Source organism: Ranitomeya variabilis, chromosome 4 (genome assembly GCF_051348905.1).
Source record: "Ranitomeya variabilis isolate aRanVar5 chromosome 4, aRanVar5.hap1, whole genome shotgun sequence".
NCBI classification, from domain to species: Eukaryota; Metazoa; Chordata; class Amphibia; order Anura; family Dendrobatidae; genus Ranitomeya; species Ranitomeya variabilis.
In genome coordinates, this window is record NC_135235.1 from 471,487,575 (window position 1) to 471,505,366 (window position 17,792).

Genomic DNA, 17,792 nt, shown 5'->3' on the forward strand with positions numbered 1-17,792 from the left:
TAATATATAAAGCTGAATGTGTGTATGTATGTATGTGTGTATGTCCGGGATTGGCATCTGCACCGTCGCAGCTACAGCCACAAAATTTTGCACAGTCACACGTCTGGACCCCGAGAGCATCATAGGCTGTGTTGTGAGGTGAAATTTTAACCCCGCGCGTTCCAATTCACCAAACAATTTTGCCCCTATCTACATAATGGGGAAAAAGTGAAGGGAAAAGTGTTGGAGGAAAATTGACAGCTGCCAGATGTGAACAATGAGGACTTAAAGAATGAGAGCGATGGTGCCAAAGAGTATATGCCGTACAGTTGCTAAGGTGGGGCCCCGACATGGGATACTCACCACACACGGGGATATGAACACAAACACAAAATGCGCCACACACTACCACGTGCTTGAACACATATACGACCCTCAGCACACATTTCACCACACACACACCAACCTCGCCACATAGAAGTCGAAACACATAAGTCACCACTCAAAACTCGCAACGCGCAAAACTCGCTACATGCAAAACTCGCCATATGCAAAACTAGGCTTACGCAAAACTCGCCACACGTGCAAAACTCACCTCATGGAAAACTCACCTCATGCAAAACTTGCACACACAGAAAAATTGCCACATGTACAAAAGTTGCACCACATGCAAAAGTTGCCTCACACAAAACTTGCACATACTCAAAACGCACCACACATAAAACTCGCCACGCGCAAAACTCGCCATGCACAAATCTTGCTGCACACAACTTGCTACACTAACCTGTCACATGCAACTCGACACACAAAATGTTGCTACACGCATGTCGCCACACAAAACTCATCTCACAAAAGTCGCTACATGCATGTCGCCACACGCAACTCAACACACACAACTTGACACATGAAACTCTCCCTAAAACACACACAAGTCTGGTATTGTCCTTCAAAAATAAAAATCTGATTAATAAGCAGACAAACTACAAGAGCAACAAATGTACCATATAGGAAATACGGCAGCTGTCAGTCACATGACCTGTCTATTATGTGTATGTGTGAGCTAATATATACTGCCAGGGGGTGGGCTTACTGTTGGCTGGGGATTTATCAGGCTGCCAATAGCAACCAATCACAGCTCAGCTTCTATTTTGCTACAGTTAATTAACCTGAGCTCTGATTGGTTAATATAGGCAACAAAGACATTCTCAGTATAACAAAGCTAATATATGTTGTGAAATTCTTCTATTAGCTTAGTTTTTGCCTTTTAATAATTACATTTCTATCTATTTGTTTTGTGGTTTTTGTGTGCAGAATAAATTTTTGTTAACACATTCTATTTTGCTAACAGCAGTCATTAACCCGGGCGAAGCCGGGTAGTACAGCTAGTAAACTAAAAAACACAAAAGACAAAAGGAACAATTAAAAATGAGTATGAGGACAGAAGCACAATCATATAGAAAGGAGCAGGGCTAATACGCCCAACCCATGTCAGATCAAGAAAGTCTGCACAGAACGGACGAAAGGGCTAAAATAAGCCCATCATATCACAGGAAGGGGGCAAAACTTAATTGTTCATTGAGCCCTCTCGGGGCAATGGTGTCCAGGGTGATAATCCACTTACATTCACGCTGTGCCAGGACCTTGGCCATATTACCACCCCTGATACCACCATGAACCCTGTCTATGCCTCTCACCCTAAGGCCAGTGGGATCTGATCCGTGATGCAAACGAAAATGCCTTGGTAAGGTTTTCAAACTAGATACATCTAGGACTTCCTTCCCAGCCTCAATATCTCGTACATGTTCGCGTGTCCTAACCTTCAATTCCCTAGATGTGAGACCAATATAGATAAGAGAGCAGGGACATGTCGCATAATATATCACGTAGGTAGTATTACATGATATAAACTCCCGTATCTTGAATTCCCTGCTCCCATTAGATGTTTTGAAGGTCCCACATCTAAGGATGTTAGGACACGCGACACATGAACCGCAGGGGAAGCAGCCCTGTCTTGGGCCACCTGCACCAAAGGGGCTCCTGGTTTTTGCCACATAGTGGCTTTTAACCAGGTTATCCTTCAGGTTTCTACCCCTGCGTTGTGTCATCAAAGGGAATTGAGTGAGTTGTGAAGCCAGAATGCTATCAGTTAACAGAATGGGCCAATGTTTATTAAGGCTTTCACGGATCAGATTCCACCGGCAACTAGACGTAGAGATAAACCTAACCTCAGACTCCTGAGTTGATTTATTGAATTTAGTTGACGTAGTAGATCCTCCCTACGTGAGGATCTAGCCCATCTATCCTGCCCTGATGCACCGACGACTGTATCCCCGGGCCCTAAAACGCTCAGTGAGGATGGTGGACTGTCTCTCGAAGCGGGCCTCCGTAGAACAAACCCGCCTGTTCCTCAAGAATTGCCCAACTGGAATGGCTTTAATAACTGAATAATTGTGTGCCGAGGAGGCATGCAGTAAAGCATTTACAGATGTCTCTTTCCTGTATAAATCAGTCTCAATGGAGCCATCCTCGGCTACACACAAAGTGATATCCAGAAAATCAATTTTATTCCTGTGCCAAGTGTACGTGAATTTTAAATTGAAGTTGTTGTTATTGAGTTCCTGCATGAATCTGGTTAGGCTGGTCTCGCCACCGTTCCAAATCATAAGAACATCATCGATGTAGCGAAACCAGCCCACCACCGGGTCCGCGATATGTGCCCCGTCACCCTGAAAAATGTGCCTTTCCCAAAAACCTAAAAATAAATTTGCATACGACGGAGCACATGCCGCACCCATCGCAGTACCCTGTGTCTGCAAATAAAATTTATCCTTAAACACAAAAAAATTGTGAGTCAAAACAAATTCCAACAACTCCAAAATAAATTCCAAAAAGTGGCCATCCCAGTTGGTAGTCTCGAGGAAGAAGCGGGCAGCCCTTAATCCATCTTCATGTCTGATTGATGTGTACAAAGACTCTATATCAATTGTGACCAGAAGCATACCTGCCTCCAGAGACAGCCCATCCACCCTTCTCAATACGTCAGTAGTGTCTCTGACATAGGAGGGCAAAGTCTCCACCAGTGTCTTTAGGTAGAAATCAATAAATTTACACACATTTTCACATAGCCCTCCTATGCCAGAGACAATAGGTCCACCCGGTGGATTAACAGCGTCCTTGTGCACCTTGGGCAGGACATGGAAGGTGGCGACCCTAGGAAATCTGGGCAATAGGCCATCCAGTACCTTCTTGGGTATAATGCCCAGCTCATATGCTGGTGCCACAATGTGTTCCAATTTTTTCAGGAATACCTGAGTGGGATTCTGAGTTAAGACACGATACGTTTCTTTATTTCTAAGCTGCCTCAAAGCCTCTCTCTCGTATTTCTCGACAGGCCAGACCACCACATTGCCCCCCTTGTCCGCTGGCTTGATGACCACTGTGTCAAGAGACTGTAGTTCCTCCAATGCCCTCCTTTGATGTAATGTCAGGTTATCCCTGTAGAGGTTTCTCGGTATCCTCACAAGGTCCTCAGTGACTAACCTACAAAAGATATCTATCTGGGGGCATAGTGACAGGGGGGGAAGGTGGTAGATCTGGAAATAATCGATGTTGGAAATTTACCTATATGGTCAGGCTGTTGTTCCTTAATTAGATCTTCCAATGCCGAGAGTGCTGTAGCCTCTGCATCATTCAATACACTACAACCAGCATTTTTCTGACCATGTAGTTTCATGAGGAGAAGCTTTCGGCAGAATAGATGCGTGTCTTTTAAGGCTGTGAAAAAATCAAAATGGTTAGACGGAACAAAGTTAAGGCCAAGTTTTAATACTTCAATCTGCGTTTCAGATAGGGGATAAGTGGATAAGTTAATCACCTCTAGGTTGGTATTTTTCGCTTTTCGCTCATAATTTGGTGGAGAGGCGAATTTCCTCTTGTTGGTCATATACTTCCCTTTAGCAGCTCTGCCTGGTTGGGTCTTCCTACTCTTATCACCACCAGCCAGTGTAGATTGATCAGATGCTGCACTTGACTCATCCATAGAAGTCATAGAGGAAACGGAACCTGATCTCATTTGGGGTGGGGGACGATTCTTGGCTCTATTTGTCCTCCATTGATAAACTCTATTCTCACAATAGTCAGAGTTATCCCGCTGCAGTTTTTTTGTTTTTACAGCACTTATTTCCTGTTCCCATTTAGAGAAATCCTTGTCCAAGTCCCCATTCAATTTTTCCAACGCCTCAGGTGTCAACTCATCCTTAATCAGCACCTGGATATCGTCAATCTCTTTTTCCAGGTCTGATAACTTTGCTTCGTCTAATTTCATAAGTAGTTCAATGAAACTCTTGGAACACCTTGTGGCAAGCTCCTCCCACTCTCCTCTGAAGGTCTCGTCATCAACGGGGAATGATGGAAAAATTTGAATGCGTAGCCCCCTGGGAATCAGGCCTCGAGCCAGATATTGGCCCAGGGTCGCCCTATTCCACCATAATTTCGTCCGCCTGTGCAGCAAGGTTCTCAATCTGACAATCCTTTCTTTAGAGTCCCCATTACTCGTGTCTAAAATACCACTAGAGTCTCCCTTGAAAACCTCTTGTAAGCAAGACAACCATGTCTGGTCCCTTGTGTGAAAATCCATGGGCTTATGATTGGAAACTGCGAAAGACACAGAAAATTCACATGTATATCTGTAATCAAAAGCCACCAAATTAACCTGTAACTGAGGGTATATAACCCTCCCTGGACACCCCAGGCGGGTCCAATAAAATGGACAACTCCAATCAGATGCAAACCAAAGAACAAGGAGTATAGAAATCCAAACCATCATATTAAAACCAAGAACAAACTTTTATTGAATAAATTACACAATAACAACAAGTCTAAGATAGTACAATAAGTACATATGGTAACCAATATATATTAACACAGAGGTATCAAAAGGAGACCTTAACGGTATGCCGGGTTAAATGCACGCTACGCAGTACATCCCAAACATGAGCAGTAGTGCAAAAGTAAAGAAATGGCGACAGCTAGGACATTATAACAGGTAGTGCGAAATGCACAATAATGCACCATCCCCATATGAGGCACAAAGTCCAAGGCCCACCATTAAGACATTATAGTTACACGCTTACCCATGTTCAGTATCAAGGGGAGTAACCTGCACTTCACCCGGCGGCCCCGGACGCGCGTTTCGCGGTATAGCTTTATCAACAGGGTTCATCCTTTCCTCTGTCTCCCATGTTTATATACACCACACACCGGAAGTGTGGCCGGTAAACGGCGCATGCGCACTGGCGCACCACACCAGTAACAACTGAAGGCCGTCACTGCAGGGCCCAAGAGCCCAATGAGCTTTTGCACTACTGCTCATGTTTGGGATGTACTGCGTAGCGTGCATTTAACCCAGCATACCGTTAAGGTCTCCTTTTGATACCTCTGTGTTAATATATATTGGTTACCATATGTACTTATTGTACTATCTTAGACTTGTTGTTATTGTGTAATTTATTCAATAAAAGTTTGTTCTTGGTTTTAATATGATGGTTTGGATTTCTATACTCCTTGTTCTTTGGTTTGCATCTGATTGGAGTTGTCCATTTTATTGGACCCGCCTGGGGTGTCCAGGGAGGGTTATATACCCTCAGTTACAGGTTAATTTGGTGGCTTTTGATTACATATATAGATTTCTGAATGTGTGGTAGGTAGGAGTGTGCTGGGGTGGGCGAGGAATTGTGAGTGTGAAGGAGAGAATGTTGTAGTCAGAGTGGGGAAGCGGTGAGTTATCTAAGTAGGAGATTGAGCAGAGCCAAAGACCAGGTCAAGGGTGTTACCGTCTTTGTGTGTTTCAGAGGTTGAGAGCTATGAGAGGCCTAGAGAAGTGGTTAGTGATAGAAGCTGGGATGCAGATGTGGAAGTGAGGCTGTTAATGGGGATGTTGAAGTCTCCCAGGATAAGGGTTGGTAGTTCTGAGGACATGAAGTGTGGCAACCAGGCAGAAAAATGGTCCAGAAAGTGGGTGGGTGAGCCTGGGGGCCGGTATATGACTGCTCCTCTGAGGGAGAGGGGATGAAAGAGCCTGATAGTGTGTTCCTCAAAAGAAGGGAATGAGAGTGATGGAGCTGGGGGGATGACCTGGAAAGTGCATTGTGGGGACAAGAGTATGCCGACTCCACCACCATGTCTGTTTGTGGGTCTCAGGGAATGTGAGAATTGTAAGCCACCATGGAAAATGGCAGCAGGAGAGACAGTGTCAGAATCCTGAATCCAGGTTTCCGTGAGGGCCAACAGATTAAGAGAGTTTTTCAGAAAGTAATTGTGTAGGAAAGGAAGCTTGTTACATACAGACCGTGGATTCCAAAGGGCACAATTAAAAGAAGGAGATGAAGGAGTGCAAATAATATTAGTAAGACTAGTAAGGTTTCGATGTGAGGTAGGGTAGGGGTTGAGGTTGGGTGATGGTGGACCGGGGTTGGGGGAGATGTCCCCTGAAATCAGTAGGAGTAGGAAGATAAAGAGCAAGTAGTTTTTGGAATTGTACAAAGTTTTTGTGTAGTGTGTTTGGGCAAGATGGGCTGAGGTTTTTCAGGAAGGTGAGAAGTGCATGGGAGCTGTACATGGGAGAGGGAAGGAGAGAGGAGCTGATGTATATGAGTCGCGATGGAGGGGGGATTGGGCGGTGAATGTGAATTGCAAGGGAACATAGGAGGATAGGAATAAAGCACGTGGATAGAAGGGAGAGTAGAGTGTGGGTTACCTGACTCATGCGCGCACCCCTAAGGATGTTTCTAAATTTATAGTCCACAATACTGAAGAAGAGATGGATTGTGGGAACTGGTTGGGGATAATTTGGCAGCTGGGACCAGCACACCAGGGGGTGGTTAGATGATCAAAGACATTGGGTCTGGCTAAATCTATTTGTTATAACACCTTCCACCAGATAAGAGCTACACTGATCCCAGTCATCAATATGCAACAGTGAGTACAATGCACCAAATGAATTATACCAATGAATTAGCAGGCACATTAAAATATGTTTCTAGATGGTAAATCAGCAGATGACAGACAGCAGACAGCAAGCAAAGGGAATTTGTACCATCAGTATATATTGCAGGAGATGAGACAGTAATCAGAGGTGGGGAGCTGCACCAACAGAACACATTGCAGGAGATGAGACAGCAATCAGAGGTGGGGAGTTGTACCATTAGAATCAGGGCCGGACTGGCCATCTGACAATTCTGGCAAGTGCCAGAAGGGCCTGTTTAGTTATGGGCTGCGTTGTCTGCTATGTTGTTAACAGAATCGGTATTCTCAAGACACCCATACTGTTAAGAGTTGTGATTTTATAATAAAATATAATACTAATAATGGAGCTCAAAGTTGCTGACTTCATCATTTACCCCAGCAGGCCACGGGTATCATTAGAAATATTGGTCTTGTAGAAAATCTTCCTTTCCTCCATCCAGGGTAATATTAGTAATATATCCCGTCTGGTTCATGGGGACGGGGACAACATGGGCCTGTGTGATTTCAAATGCCAGGACTGAATTTCTGCCCCAGTCCGTACCTGATTAGAATATATTGCAGGAGATGAGACAGCAATCAGAGGTAGGGAGCATCACCATCAGAACACATTGTAGGACGTGTGACAGCAATCAGAGGTGGGGAGTTGTACTTAATTGTTCTTCCTCCCACCCATGCACCCACATCTCTATGAAATGGTAAATATATGGGAGAACCACCAGACACAGACAAGCATTTTAATGACCAGATAGTTGAAGGTGCAAGTACACCTGTGACCTAAAGACTTATGAGATACACTTACTTTATAAACAAAAAGTTTAGGCTATCATACCAATAGTCAGCCATTAACATCAATGAATAGACGTTATGCTAACACTTATCTCCCCACTGCACATCAGAAGAGGTAATGGACAAAATAACACTCCATATACTTTGCTAAAGTTTTGTATTAGACTTAGACACAATGATAGTCTATGCTAGGCATTGACTTCAGTGAAATCATAATGGCTGGCTTTAGGCATGTTAGGAAACTTGTGGATTTGCTTACATGGATTTTTCTCTAACATTTATACAAAATACTATTAAGTGTACTAAGTATCTTGTGTACCACTAAGCAAAGTAAAAATTAAACAAAATATGGTTGTATCTGGAAATAAAATGATATATATAGAGAGAATTAACTTTATTCATATTTTCTATTTAATAGACAAGAGTTGCTGGCATACATTCCTTCTTCTGTGCAGAATCGTCTGAATCTGCAATCGGTACAGCAAGTCCTCATACAGGAGCTGAGATCTTTGGACAATATGAATGTCCAACAGGCCAAACTGCTCTTTTTGGGTAAGTATTCTTCACAGAATCGGGCAGGCTAAAGTATGTGCTGAAAGCAGAAACAAACAAAAAAAGAACTTCCATGGTGTATATAAACCCTTAAAGAGTAATTGTCATTATCTATATACATAAAAACGAATGTATGCGTGTGTATGTATATCGACGATGATGTCATAATGGTTGCCATGGTGACAATGATATCATAAAGGTTGCCATGGCAAAGATGATGCCATAATGGTTGCCATGGTGATGAAGATGTCATAATAGGATGCAATGGTGACGGTGCTGTCATAATGGTTGCCATGGCAACGATGATGTCATAATAGGTTTTAATGGTGATGGTTAAGTCATAATGGTTGCCATGGTGACAATGATGTCATAATAGGTTGCCATGGCGACGATGATGTGAGAATGGTTGCCATGGCTAAGATGATGTCATAATGGGTATATGGGCACGGAACTATGGGACGGAGGATGTGTGATAGGTACATGGGCACAGAACTATGGGATGGAGGATATGTATGATGGGAATATGGGCATGGGACTATGGGATGGAGGATATGTATGATGGGAATATGGGCACAGAGCTATGGGATGGAGGATGTGTGATGGGAATGTGGGCACGGGACTATGGGATGGAGGTTGTGTTGTGTATGATGGTTATATGGGCACAGGACTATGGGATGGAGGATGTGTGATGGGTATATGGGCATGGGACTATGGAATGGAGGTTATGTGTGATGGGTATATGGGCACGGGACTATGGGATGGAGTATGTGTATGATGGGTATATGGGCATGGGACTATGGGATGAAGGTTATGTATAATAGGTATATGGGCACGGGACTACGAGATGGAGGATGTGTATGATGGGTATATGGGCATGGGACTAACCACAGCAAAGCCGGGCTCTTCAGCTATACAATATATATATATATCACTGCAAATAGCTGCCTTTCAGTGAAGGACAACATCCTGTGACCCCCACCCAGGTCTAGGCTTGGGGGCAATGGGGGTCAAACAGAGCCACTGGTCATTACAGGTGGAATATGTACTAATAATACCAGTCTTGCATTATTAGTTCAGTTTCCAATCTTAAAAGAGGAGCATGACCTTTGGAAACATCATGGAGCAGGACCTTTGGAAACATCACAGTCATGTGACTAAAGGTCCTGTACCCTGCAGGAGTGTAGAATAAGTAAACAGGAGGAGACAGGTTGGTAAGTCCTCTACAGTGCGTGTGATTATACATGTGCAGTGGGGGAAATAAGTATTTGATCCATTGCTGATTTTGTAAGCTTGCTCACTGACAAATACATGAACAGTCTATAATTTTAAGAGCAGGTTAATTTTAACATTAAGAGATAGAATATCAAAAATAAAATCCAGAAAATCACATTGTATAGATTATATAAATTTATTTGCATTTTGCAGTGAGAAATAAGTATTTGATCCCTCTGGCAAACAAGACTAAATGCTTGGTGGCAAAACCCTTGTTGGCAAGCACAGCAGTCAGACTTTTTTGTAGTTGATGATGAGGTTTGCACACATGTCAGGAGGAATTTTGGTCCACTACTCTTTGCAGATCATCTCTAAAGCATTTAGATTTTGAGGCTGTCGCTTGGCAACTCGGAGCTTCAACTCCCTCCATAAGTTTTTTATGGGATTAAGGTTTGGAGACTGGCTAGGCCACTCCATGACCTTAATGTGCTTCTTTTTGAGCCACTCCTTTGTTGCCTTGGCTGTATGTTTTGGGTCATAGTCTTGCTGCAACCTATTTTATTTTTAATGTCCTGGCGGAAGGAAAGAGGTTATCACTCAGGATTTTACGGTACATGGCTCCATCCATTCACCCCCAAAACATAATGTTTCCACCTCCATGCTTAACAGAGGGGACAGTGTTCTTTGGGTCATAGGCAGCATTTCTCTTCCTCCAAATGCAGCGAGTTGAGTCAATGCCAAAGACCTAAATTTTGTCTCATCTGACCACAGCACCTTCTCCCAATCACTCACAGACTCATCCAGGTGTTCATTGGCAAACTTCAGATGAGCCTGCACATGTGCCTTCTTGAGTAGGGGGACGTTGCGGGCACTGCAGGATTTTAAACCTTTACGGCATAAAGGTCACAGCTGCCTTGAGATCATTAACAAGTTCCCCCTGTGTAGTTTTAGGCTGATCTCTCACCTTCCTCATGATCAAGGATACTCCACGAGGTGAGATTTTGCATGGTGCCCCAGATCGATGTCAATTGACAGTCATTTTGTATTTCTTCCATTTTCTTACTATTGCACGAACAGTTGTCTCCTTCTCACCCAGTGCCTTACTTATGGTTTTGTAGCCCATTCCAGCTTTGTGCTGGTCTATGATCTTGTCCCTTACATCCTTAAAAAGCTCATGGGTCTTGCCCATGTTGTAGAGGTTAGAGTCTAACTGATTGAGTCTGTGGACAGGAGTCTTATAAAGGTGACTATGTAAGACAGCTGTCTTTAATGCAGGTGATGAGTTGATTAGGAGTGTGCAACTGGTCTGTAGGAGCCAGAACTCTTAATAGATGGTAAGATATCAAATACTTATTTCTCACTGCGAAATGCAAATACATTTATATAATTTATACAATGTTATTTTCTGTATTTTATTTTTTATTTTGTATCACTCAATGTTAAAATTAACCTACCCTTAAAATTATAGACTGTTCATGTCTTTGTCAGTGGGCAAACTTACAAAATCAGCAAGGGATCAAATACTTATTTCCCTCACTGTACAATATGAGTATGTATGTGCACTGTGCACATCTATATGTTTATGTGCTTTATGTGTGTGTGTGTGTGTGTATATGTCCTCTGTGTAAACATGTGTATGTGCTCTGTGAAAACATGTGTGTGGGCGCTCTGTGTATAAATATGTGTATTTGCTTTTTGTATACATATGTGTTTGCTCTTTGTATACTTATGCGTGTATGTGCTCTGGGTATACTGTGTGTGCTCTCTATATTTTACTCGTTTGGTTATGCGCTCTGGGTATACATTTATAAGTGTATATGTGCTTTGCATATGTGTGTATAGGTGCCCTATATGTGTATATATGTGTGTATGTGCTCTGTGTACACGTGTGTGAGTCCACTGTGTGTACATGTTTGTGTATGTATGTGCTCATATATACCTGTGTTTGCTTTGTACATATGTGTGTGAATGTGCTCTGTGTATACTTATGTGTGTTTGTGCTCTGTGTACATGTATGTGTTCTGGGTGTGTGTGTGTGTGTGTGTGTGTGTGTGTGTGTGTGTGTGTGTGTGTGTCTGTGTGTGTGTTTGTGTGTGTGTAATCAGGAGATGAGCTGCTCATAGCATGATAGTGTATGAGAACAGAATGATCGTTGTCAACCTGTGTAAAGAAGCAACAAACATAAACAAGTGCCAAACGACTTTAAAATAATAATATCTTTTGTGGGAAAAATGCGATAAAAGCTCAAGGTTTACAGATATTGCTGCAGATTACTTATGGTCCTGCAGTCTAATCTGCAAATTTAGATTAAAAAAACAACTCTGAAGTAGAAAAGTATAAAAAACAAACTATGATGCTCAAGCTGACTTCCTAGCTCCAATCAGTGTTCTTTTGCCAATCACAGTGCATCTTGACTTTTCACCTTATGACTGGTACAGTAAAGTAGAGGTTACATATTTTCCATTGGAATAAATGATATTCCTGGAGTCCAGATGCACCATACCTGGTATAGTAACAAAGCTAGGAGTGGTAGAAGAGGCGAGTATTTTATATGTGAAGCCTGCAGAGAAATTGACATTGGGAACTGCTCATTTGGCATACATCTGCCGCTATTGGCTTTCCTACAGATATTTCTGGATTTTCTCTGTGTAGATCCACTGCAAATACAATACGTGTGAACATACCCTAAGGGTACTGTCACACAGTGCAATTTTTATCGCTACAACGGCACGATTCGTGTCGTTCTAGCGATACTGTTACGATATCGTTGTGTCTGACACGCTCCTGCGATCCGGATCCCCGCTGAGAATCGTACGTCGTAGCAGATCGTTTGAAACTTTCTTTCGTCGTCTAGTGTCCCGCTGTGGCGGCATGATTGCATCGTGTGACACAGGTTGTATACGATGTGCGCACAGTAACCAACGGCTTCTACATCGCAAATACGTCATGAAATTATCGCTCCAGCGCAGTGTATTGCAACGTGTGACCGCAGTGTATTGCAACGTGTGACCGCAGTATACGACGCTGGAGCGATACTTATACGACGCTGCAACATCACGAATCGTGCCGTCGTAGCGATCAAAATTGCACTGTGTGACAGTACCCTAAATATTTGCAGCAGTAAAATTTAAAACAATCCAAACTTCTGCAAGTACATGCTAATTAACTAATGATCTAATCTCATCTCCCTAGAAACGGTATCTGCACTTCCACTCTTTGATCACAGTGTCTTCCTTGTAAAAAGAATCAGTGAGCCCAGCATTCTCACCCCTTGCTATGTGGCTGTCAACCATCAACACCTGATCATACTACAAAATAACAGCCAGGTACGTGCATGCTATTCGTCTAATATACACTATGTAAGTGAATGAATGGGTTGTCCCCGTCAGTTAATCTTCATCCATGGGGCAGTTTAATATAAAAAAATTAAAAAAAGTTTTGTAATCAACATCCCCGGGTCCACCAGTGAGTCTCTGCCACTTCTCCCGGTATGTGATGTCATATCTATAGTGCAGCAGCCAATCAGAGAGCTTGGCGGCGCTGCCAGTGTAGACGGAATGCCTCACGTAGAGCCTGATATTAATCCTACATGGATACTGGCCCCACCATGTGCTCAGTGTGTCTCTGTGAACTGCTATTACCTATCTGATGGCTCTGCGAGCATGAGAAAGTTCTCTTGCTTGCAGTGCCATCAGACAAGTCCTGCTAGTTCACAGCCAATGAACTCACTTCACCTTTCTGACATCAATGCGAGCGCCGTAGGAAAATTTCCCACGGTACTCGCTCTGATGTCACATAGGTGCCTTTTCTGGGGTGGCTGAGAGCTGATGTTTTTAGCCTGGGGAGGGCAAGTATCCAAGGCCCCTTCCTAGGCTATTAATATCAGCCTGCAGCTGTCTGCATAGCCTTTGCTGGTTATTATTTATAGGGGGACCCTAAGTCATTTTTTTTAGGGTCCCCCATTGTAATTGCCAATAAAGAATAAGTATACAGTTGTGAGCTGATAATAATAGCCTGTGAAACTCCATGGGTATTACCCCCTTCTCAGGCTATAAACATCGACCCCAGCTATCGGCTTTCCCTCTGCTGGTTACTAAAATTGCATGGAAGCCCACGCCATTTTTTTCCAGCAATTTGCACACACACTGTAGTAATTGTATTTGTCACGGACATCTATATATCTACGTATTCTATAGGTATTTACTGTACGTAATCCAGCTCTTCTATCCTGTCGGCTCCTGCAGTGATTTTACAGTACACGGCAGATGAATTGCCAGCTTTTCTTCTATCTGTGTATGTAATATATACAGTACATATACAGTGCCTACAAGTAGTATTCAACCCCCTGCAGATTTAGCAGGTTTAATAAGATGCAAATAAGTTAGAGCCTTCAAACTTCAAACAAGAGCAGGATTTATTAACAGATGCATAAATCTTACAAACCAAAAAGTTTTGTTGCTCAGTTAAATTTTTATAAATTTTAAACATAAAAGTGTGGGTCAATTATTATTCAACCCCTAGGTTTAATATTTTGTGGAATAACCTTTGTTTGCAATTACAGCTAATAATCGTCTTTTATAAGACCTGATCAGGCCGGCACAAGTCTCTGGAGTTATCTTGGCCCACTCCTCCATGCAGATCTTCTCCAAGTTATCTAGGTTCTTTGGGTGTCTCATGTGGACTTTAATCTTGAGCTCCTTCCACAAGTTTTCAATTGGGTTAAGGTCAGGAGACTGACTAGGCCACTGCAACACCTTGATTTTTTGCCTCTTGAACCAGGCCTTGGTTTTCTTGGCTGTGTGCTTTGGGTCGTTGTCTTGTTGGAAGATGAAATGACGACCCATCTTAAGATCCTTGATGGAGGAGCGGAGGTTCTTGGCTAAAATCTCCAGGTAGGCCGTGCTATCCATCTTCCCATGGATGCGGACCAGATGGCCAGGCCCCTTGGCTGAGAAACAGCCCCACAGCATGATGCTGCCACCACCATGCTTGACTGTAGGGATGGTATTCTTGGGGTCGTATGCAGTGCCATCCAGTCTCCAAACGTCACGTGTGTGGTTGGCACCAAAGATCTCGATCTTGGTCTCATCAGACCAGAGAACCTTGAACCAGTCAGTCTCAGAGTCCTCCAAGTGATCATGAGCAAACTGTAGATGAGCCTTGACATGACGCTTTGAAAGTAAAGGTACCTTACGGGCTCGTCTGGAACGGAGACCATTGCGGTGGAGTACGTTACTTATGGTATTGACTGAAACCAATGTCCCCACTGCCATGAGATCTTCCCGGAGCTCCTTCCTTGTTGTCCTTGGGTTAGCCTTGACTCTTCGGACAAGCCTGGCCTCGGCACGGGAGGAAACTTTCAAAGGCTGTCCAGGCCGTGGAAGGCTAACAGTAGTTCCATAAGCCTTCCACTTCCGGATGATGCTCCCAACAGTGGAGACAGGTAGGCCCAACTCCTTGGAAAGGGTTTTGTACCCCTTGCCAGCCTTGTGACCCTCCACGATCTTGTCTCTGATGGCCTTGGAATGCTCCTTTGTCTTTCCCATGTTGACCATGTTTGAGTGCTGTTCACAAGTTTGGGGAGGGTCTTAAATAGTCAGAAAAGGCTGGAAAAAGAGATAATTAATCCAAACATGTGAAGCTCATTGTTCTTTGTGCCTGAACTACTTCTTAATACTTTAGGGGAACCAAACAGAATTCTGGGGGGTTGAGGGGTTGAATAATAAATGACCCTCTGAAAAAACTTTTCACAATTTAAAAAAAAAAATAAACAAAGAAATAACATTCTTTTTTGCTGCAGTGCATTTCACACTTCCAGGCTGATCTACAGTCCAAATGTCACAATGCCAAGTTAATTCCAAAAGTGTAAGCCTGCTAAATCTGCAGGGGGTTGAATACTACTTGTAGGCACTGTATATATGTGTGTGTGTGTGTGTGTGTGTCACTGACATCTATATATCTATGTATTCTATGTGTATATATCTATTCTATTGCAGCCTGTCACTCTTTGATTTTACTGTATGCGGTACATGAATTGCTGGCTTTTATTCTATTACTAGCTGAAGAGCCCGGCGTTTCCTGGGCATAGCAAATATCTCTGGTTAGTTATAGCACCTCACTTCTCTTATTTTCCCATCACCCCTCTCATTTAGCACCTCACTTCTCTCACTTTCTCCCTCACACCTCTCATTTCCCCCCTCACTCCTCTTATTTTCCCCCTCACTCCTCTCATTCCCCTCTAACACTTGTCATTTCGACCTCACATCCCTCATTTTCTGATCACTCCACTATTTTCCCTCACTCCTCTCATTTTCCCCTCAGTATATACATGTTTGTCATCTCCCTTATATATAGTATACACCTGTATGTCATCTCCCCTGTATATAGCATATACCTGTATGTCATCTCCCCTGTAAATAGTATATACCTGCTGTATGTCATCTCCTCCCGTATATTGTATATACCTATGTGGCATCTCCTCCTGTATATAGTATATACCTGTATGTCATCTCTTCTGTATATAGTATATACCTGTATGTCATTTCCTCCTATGTATAGTATATACCTGTATGTCATCTCCTGTATATAGTATATACCTGTATATGACATACAGGTATATACTATACTATATGCAGGAGGTATATAGTATATACCTGCTGTATGTCATCTCCTCCTGTATATACCTATGTGTCATCTCCTCTTTTATATAGTATATACCTGTATGTCATCTCCTCCTGTATATAGTATATACCTGTGTGTCATCTCCTCCTGTATATAGTATATACCTGTATGTCATCTCATCCTATATATAGTATATACCTGTATGTCATCTCCTCCTGTATATAGTATATACCTGTAAGTCATCTCCTCCTGTATATAGTATATACATGTGTGTCATCTCCCCTGTATATAGTATATACCTGTATGTCATTTCGTCCTATATATAGTATATACCTGTATGTAATCTCCTCCTGTATATAGTATATACCTGTATGTCATCTCCTCCTGTATATAGTATATACCTGTATGTCATCTCCTCCTGTATATAGTATATACCTGTGTGTCATCTGCTCCTGTATATAGTATATACCTGTGTGTCATCACCCCTGTATATAGTATGTACCTGTATGTCATCTCCTCCTGTATTAAACCTCGTTCACACATTATTTGGTCAGTATTTTTACCTCAGTATTTGTAAGCTAAATTGGCAGCCTGATAAATCCCCAGCCAACAGGAAGCCCTCCCCCTGGCAGTATATATTAGCTCACACATACACATAATAGACAGGTCATGTGACTGACAGCTGCCGTATTTCCTATATGGTACATTTGTTGCTCTTGTAGTTTGTCTGCTTATTAATCAGATTTTTATTTTTGAAGGATAATACCAGACTTGTGTGTGTTTTAGGCTGAGTTTCATGTTTCAAGTTGTGTGTGTTGAGTTGCGTGTGGCAACATGCATATAGCGACTTTTGTGAGATGAGTTTTGTGTGGTGACATGCGTGTAGCAACTTTTTGTGTGTTGAGTTGCATGTGACAGTTAAGTGTAGCAAGTTGTGTGCAGCAAGTTTTGCTCATGGCGAGTTTTGCGCGTGGCGAGTTTTATGTGTGGTGTGTTTTGAGTATATGCAAGTTTTGTGTGAGGCAACTTTTGCATGTGTTGCAACTTTTGTGCATGTGGCAATTTTTCCGCGTGTGCAAGTCTTGCGTGTGGCGAGTTTTCCATGAAGTGAGTTTTGCATGTAGCGAGTTTTGCATGTGGCAAGTTTTGAGCGGTGACTTTTGTGTTTCGACTTTTATGTGGCGAGGTTGGTGTATGTGTGGTGAAATGTGTGCTGAGGGTGGTATATGTGTTCAAGCACGTGGTAGTGTGTGGCGCATTTTGTGTGTGTTCATATCCCCGTGTGTGGTGAGTATCCGATGTCGGGGCCCCACCTTAGCAACTGTATGGTATATACTCTTTAGCACCATCGCTCTCACTCTTTAAGTCCCCCTTGTTCACATCTGGCAGCTGACAATTTGTTTCCAACACTTTTCCTTTAACTTTTTCCCCATTATGTAGATAGGGGCAAAATTGTTTGGTGAATTGGAATGCGTGGGGTTAAAATTTTGCCTCACAACATAGCCTATGATGCTCTCGGGGTCCAGATGTGTGACTGTGCAAAATTTTGTGGCTGTAGCTGCGATGGTGCAGATGCCAATCCCGGACATACACACATACACACACACACACACATTCAG

General features: G+C 42.9%; 1 protein-coding gene across 2 annotated transcripts in view; it reads left to right on the forward strand.

Moving 5' to 3' along the window:
* The window catches only part of LOC143765267 (unconventional myosin-XVB-like), a 161,201-nt gene that overhangs the window by 134,588 nt on the left and 8,821 nt on the right, over positions 1-17,792 (forward strand). For both annotated transcript variants that reach the window (XM_077251750.1, XM_077251751.1), the window contains exons 40-41: positions 8,207-8,340; positions 12,745-12,878. In XM_077251750.1, coding sequence (XP_077107865.1) covers positions 8,207-8,340; positions 12,745-12,878 — 268 coding nt within the window. The remainder of the gene's footprint in view (positions 1-8,206; positions 8,341-12,744; positions 12,879-17,792) is intronic.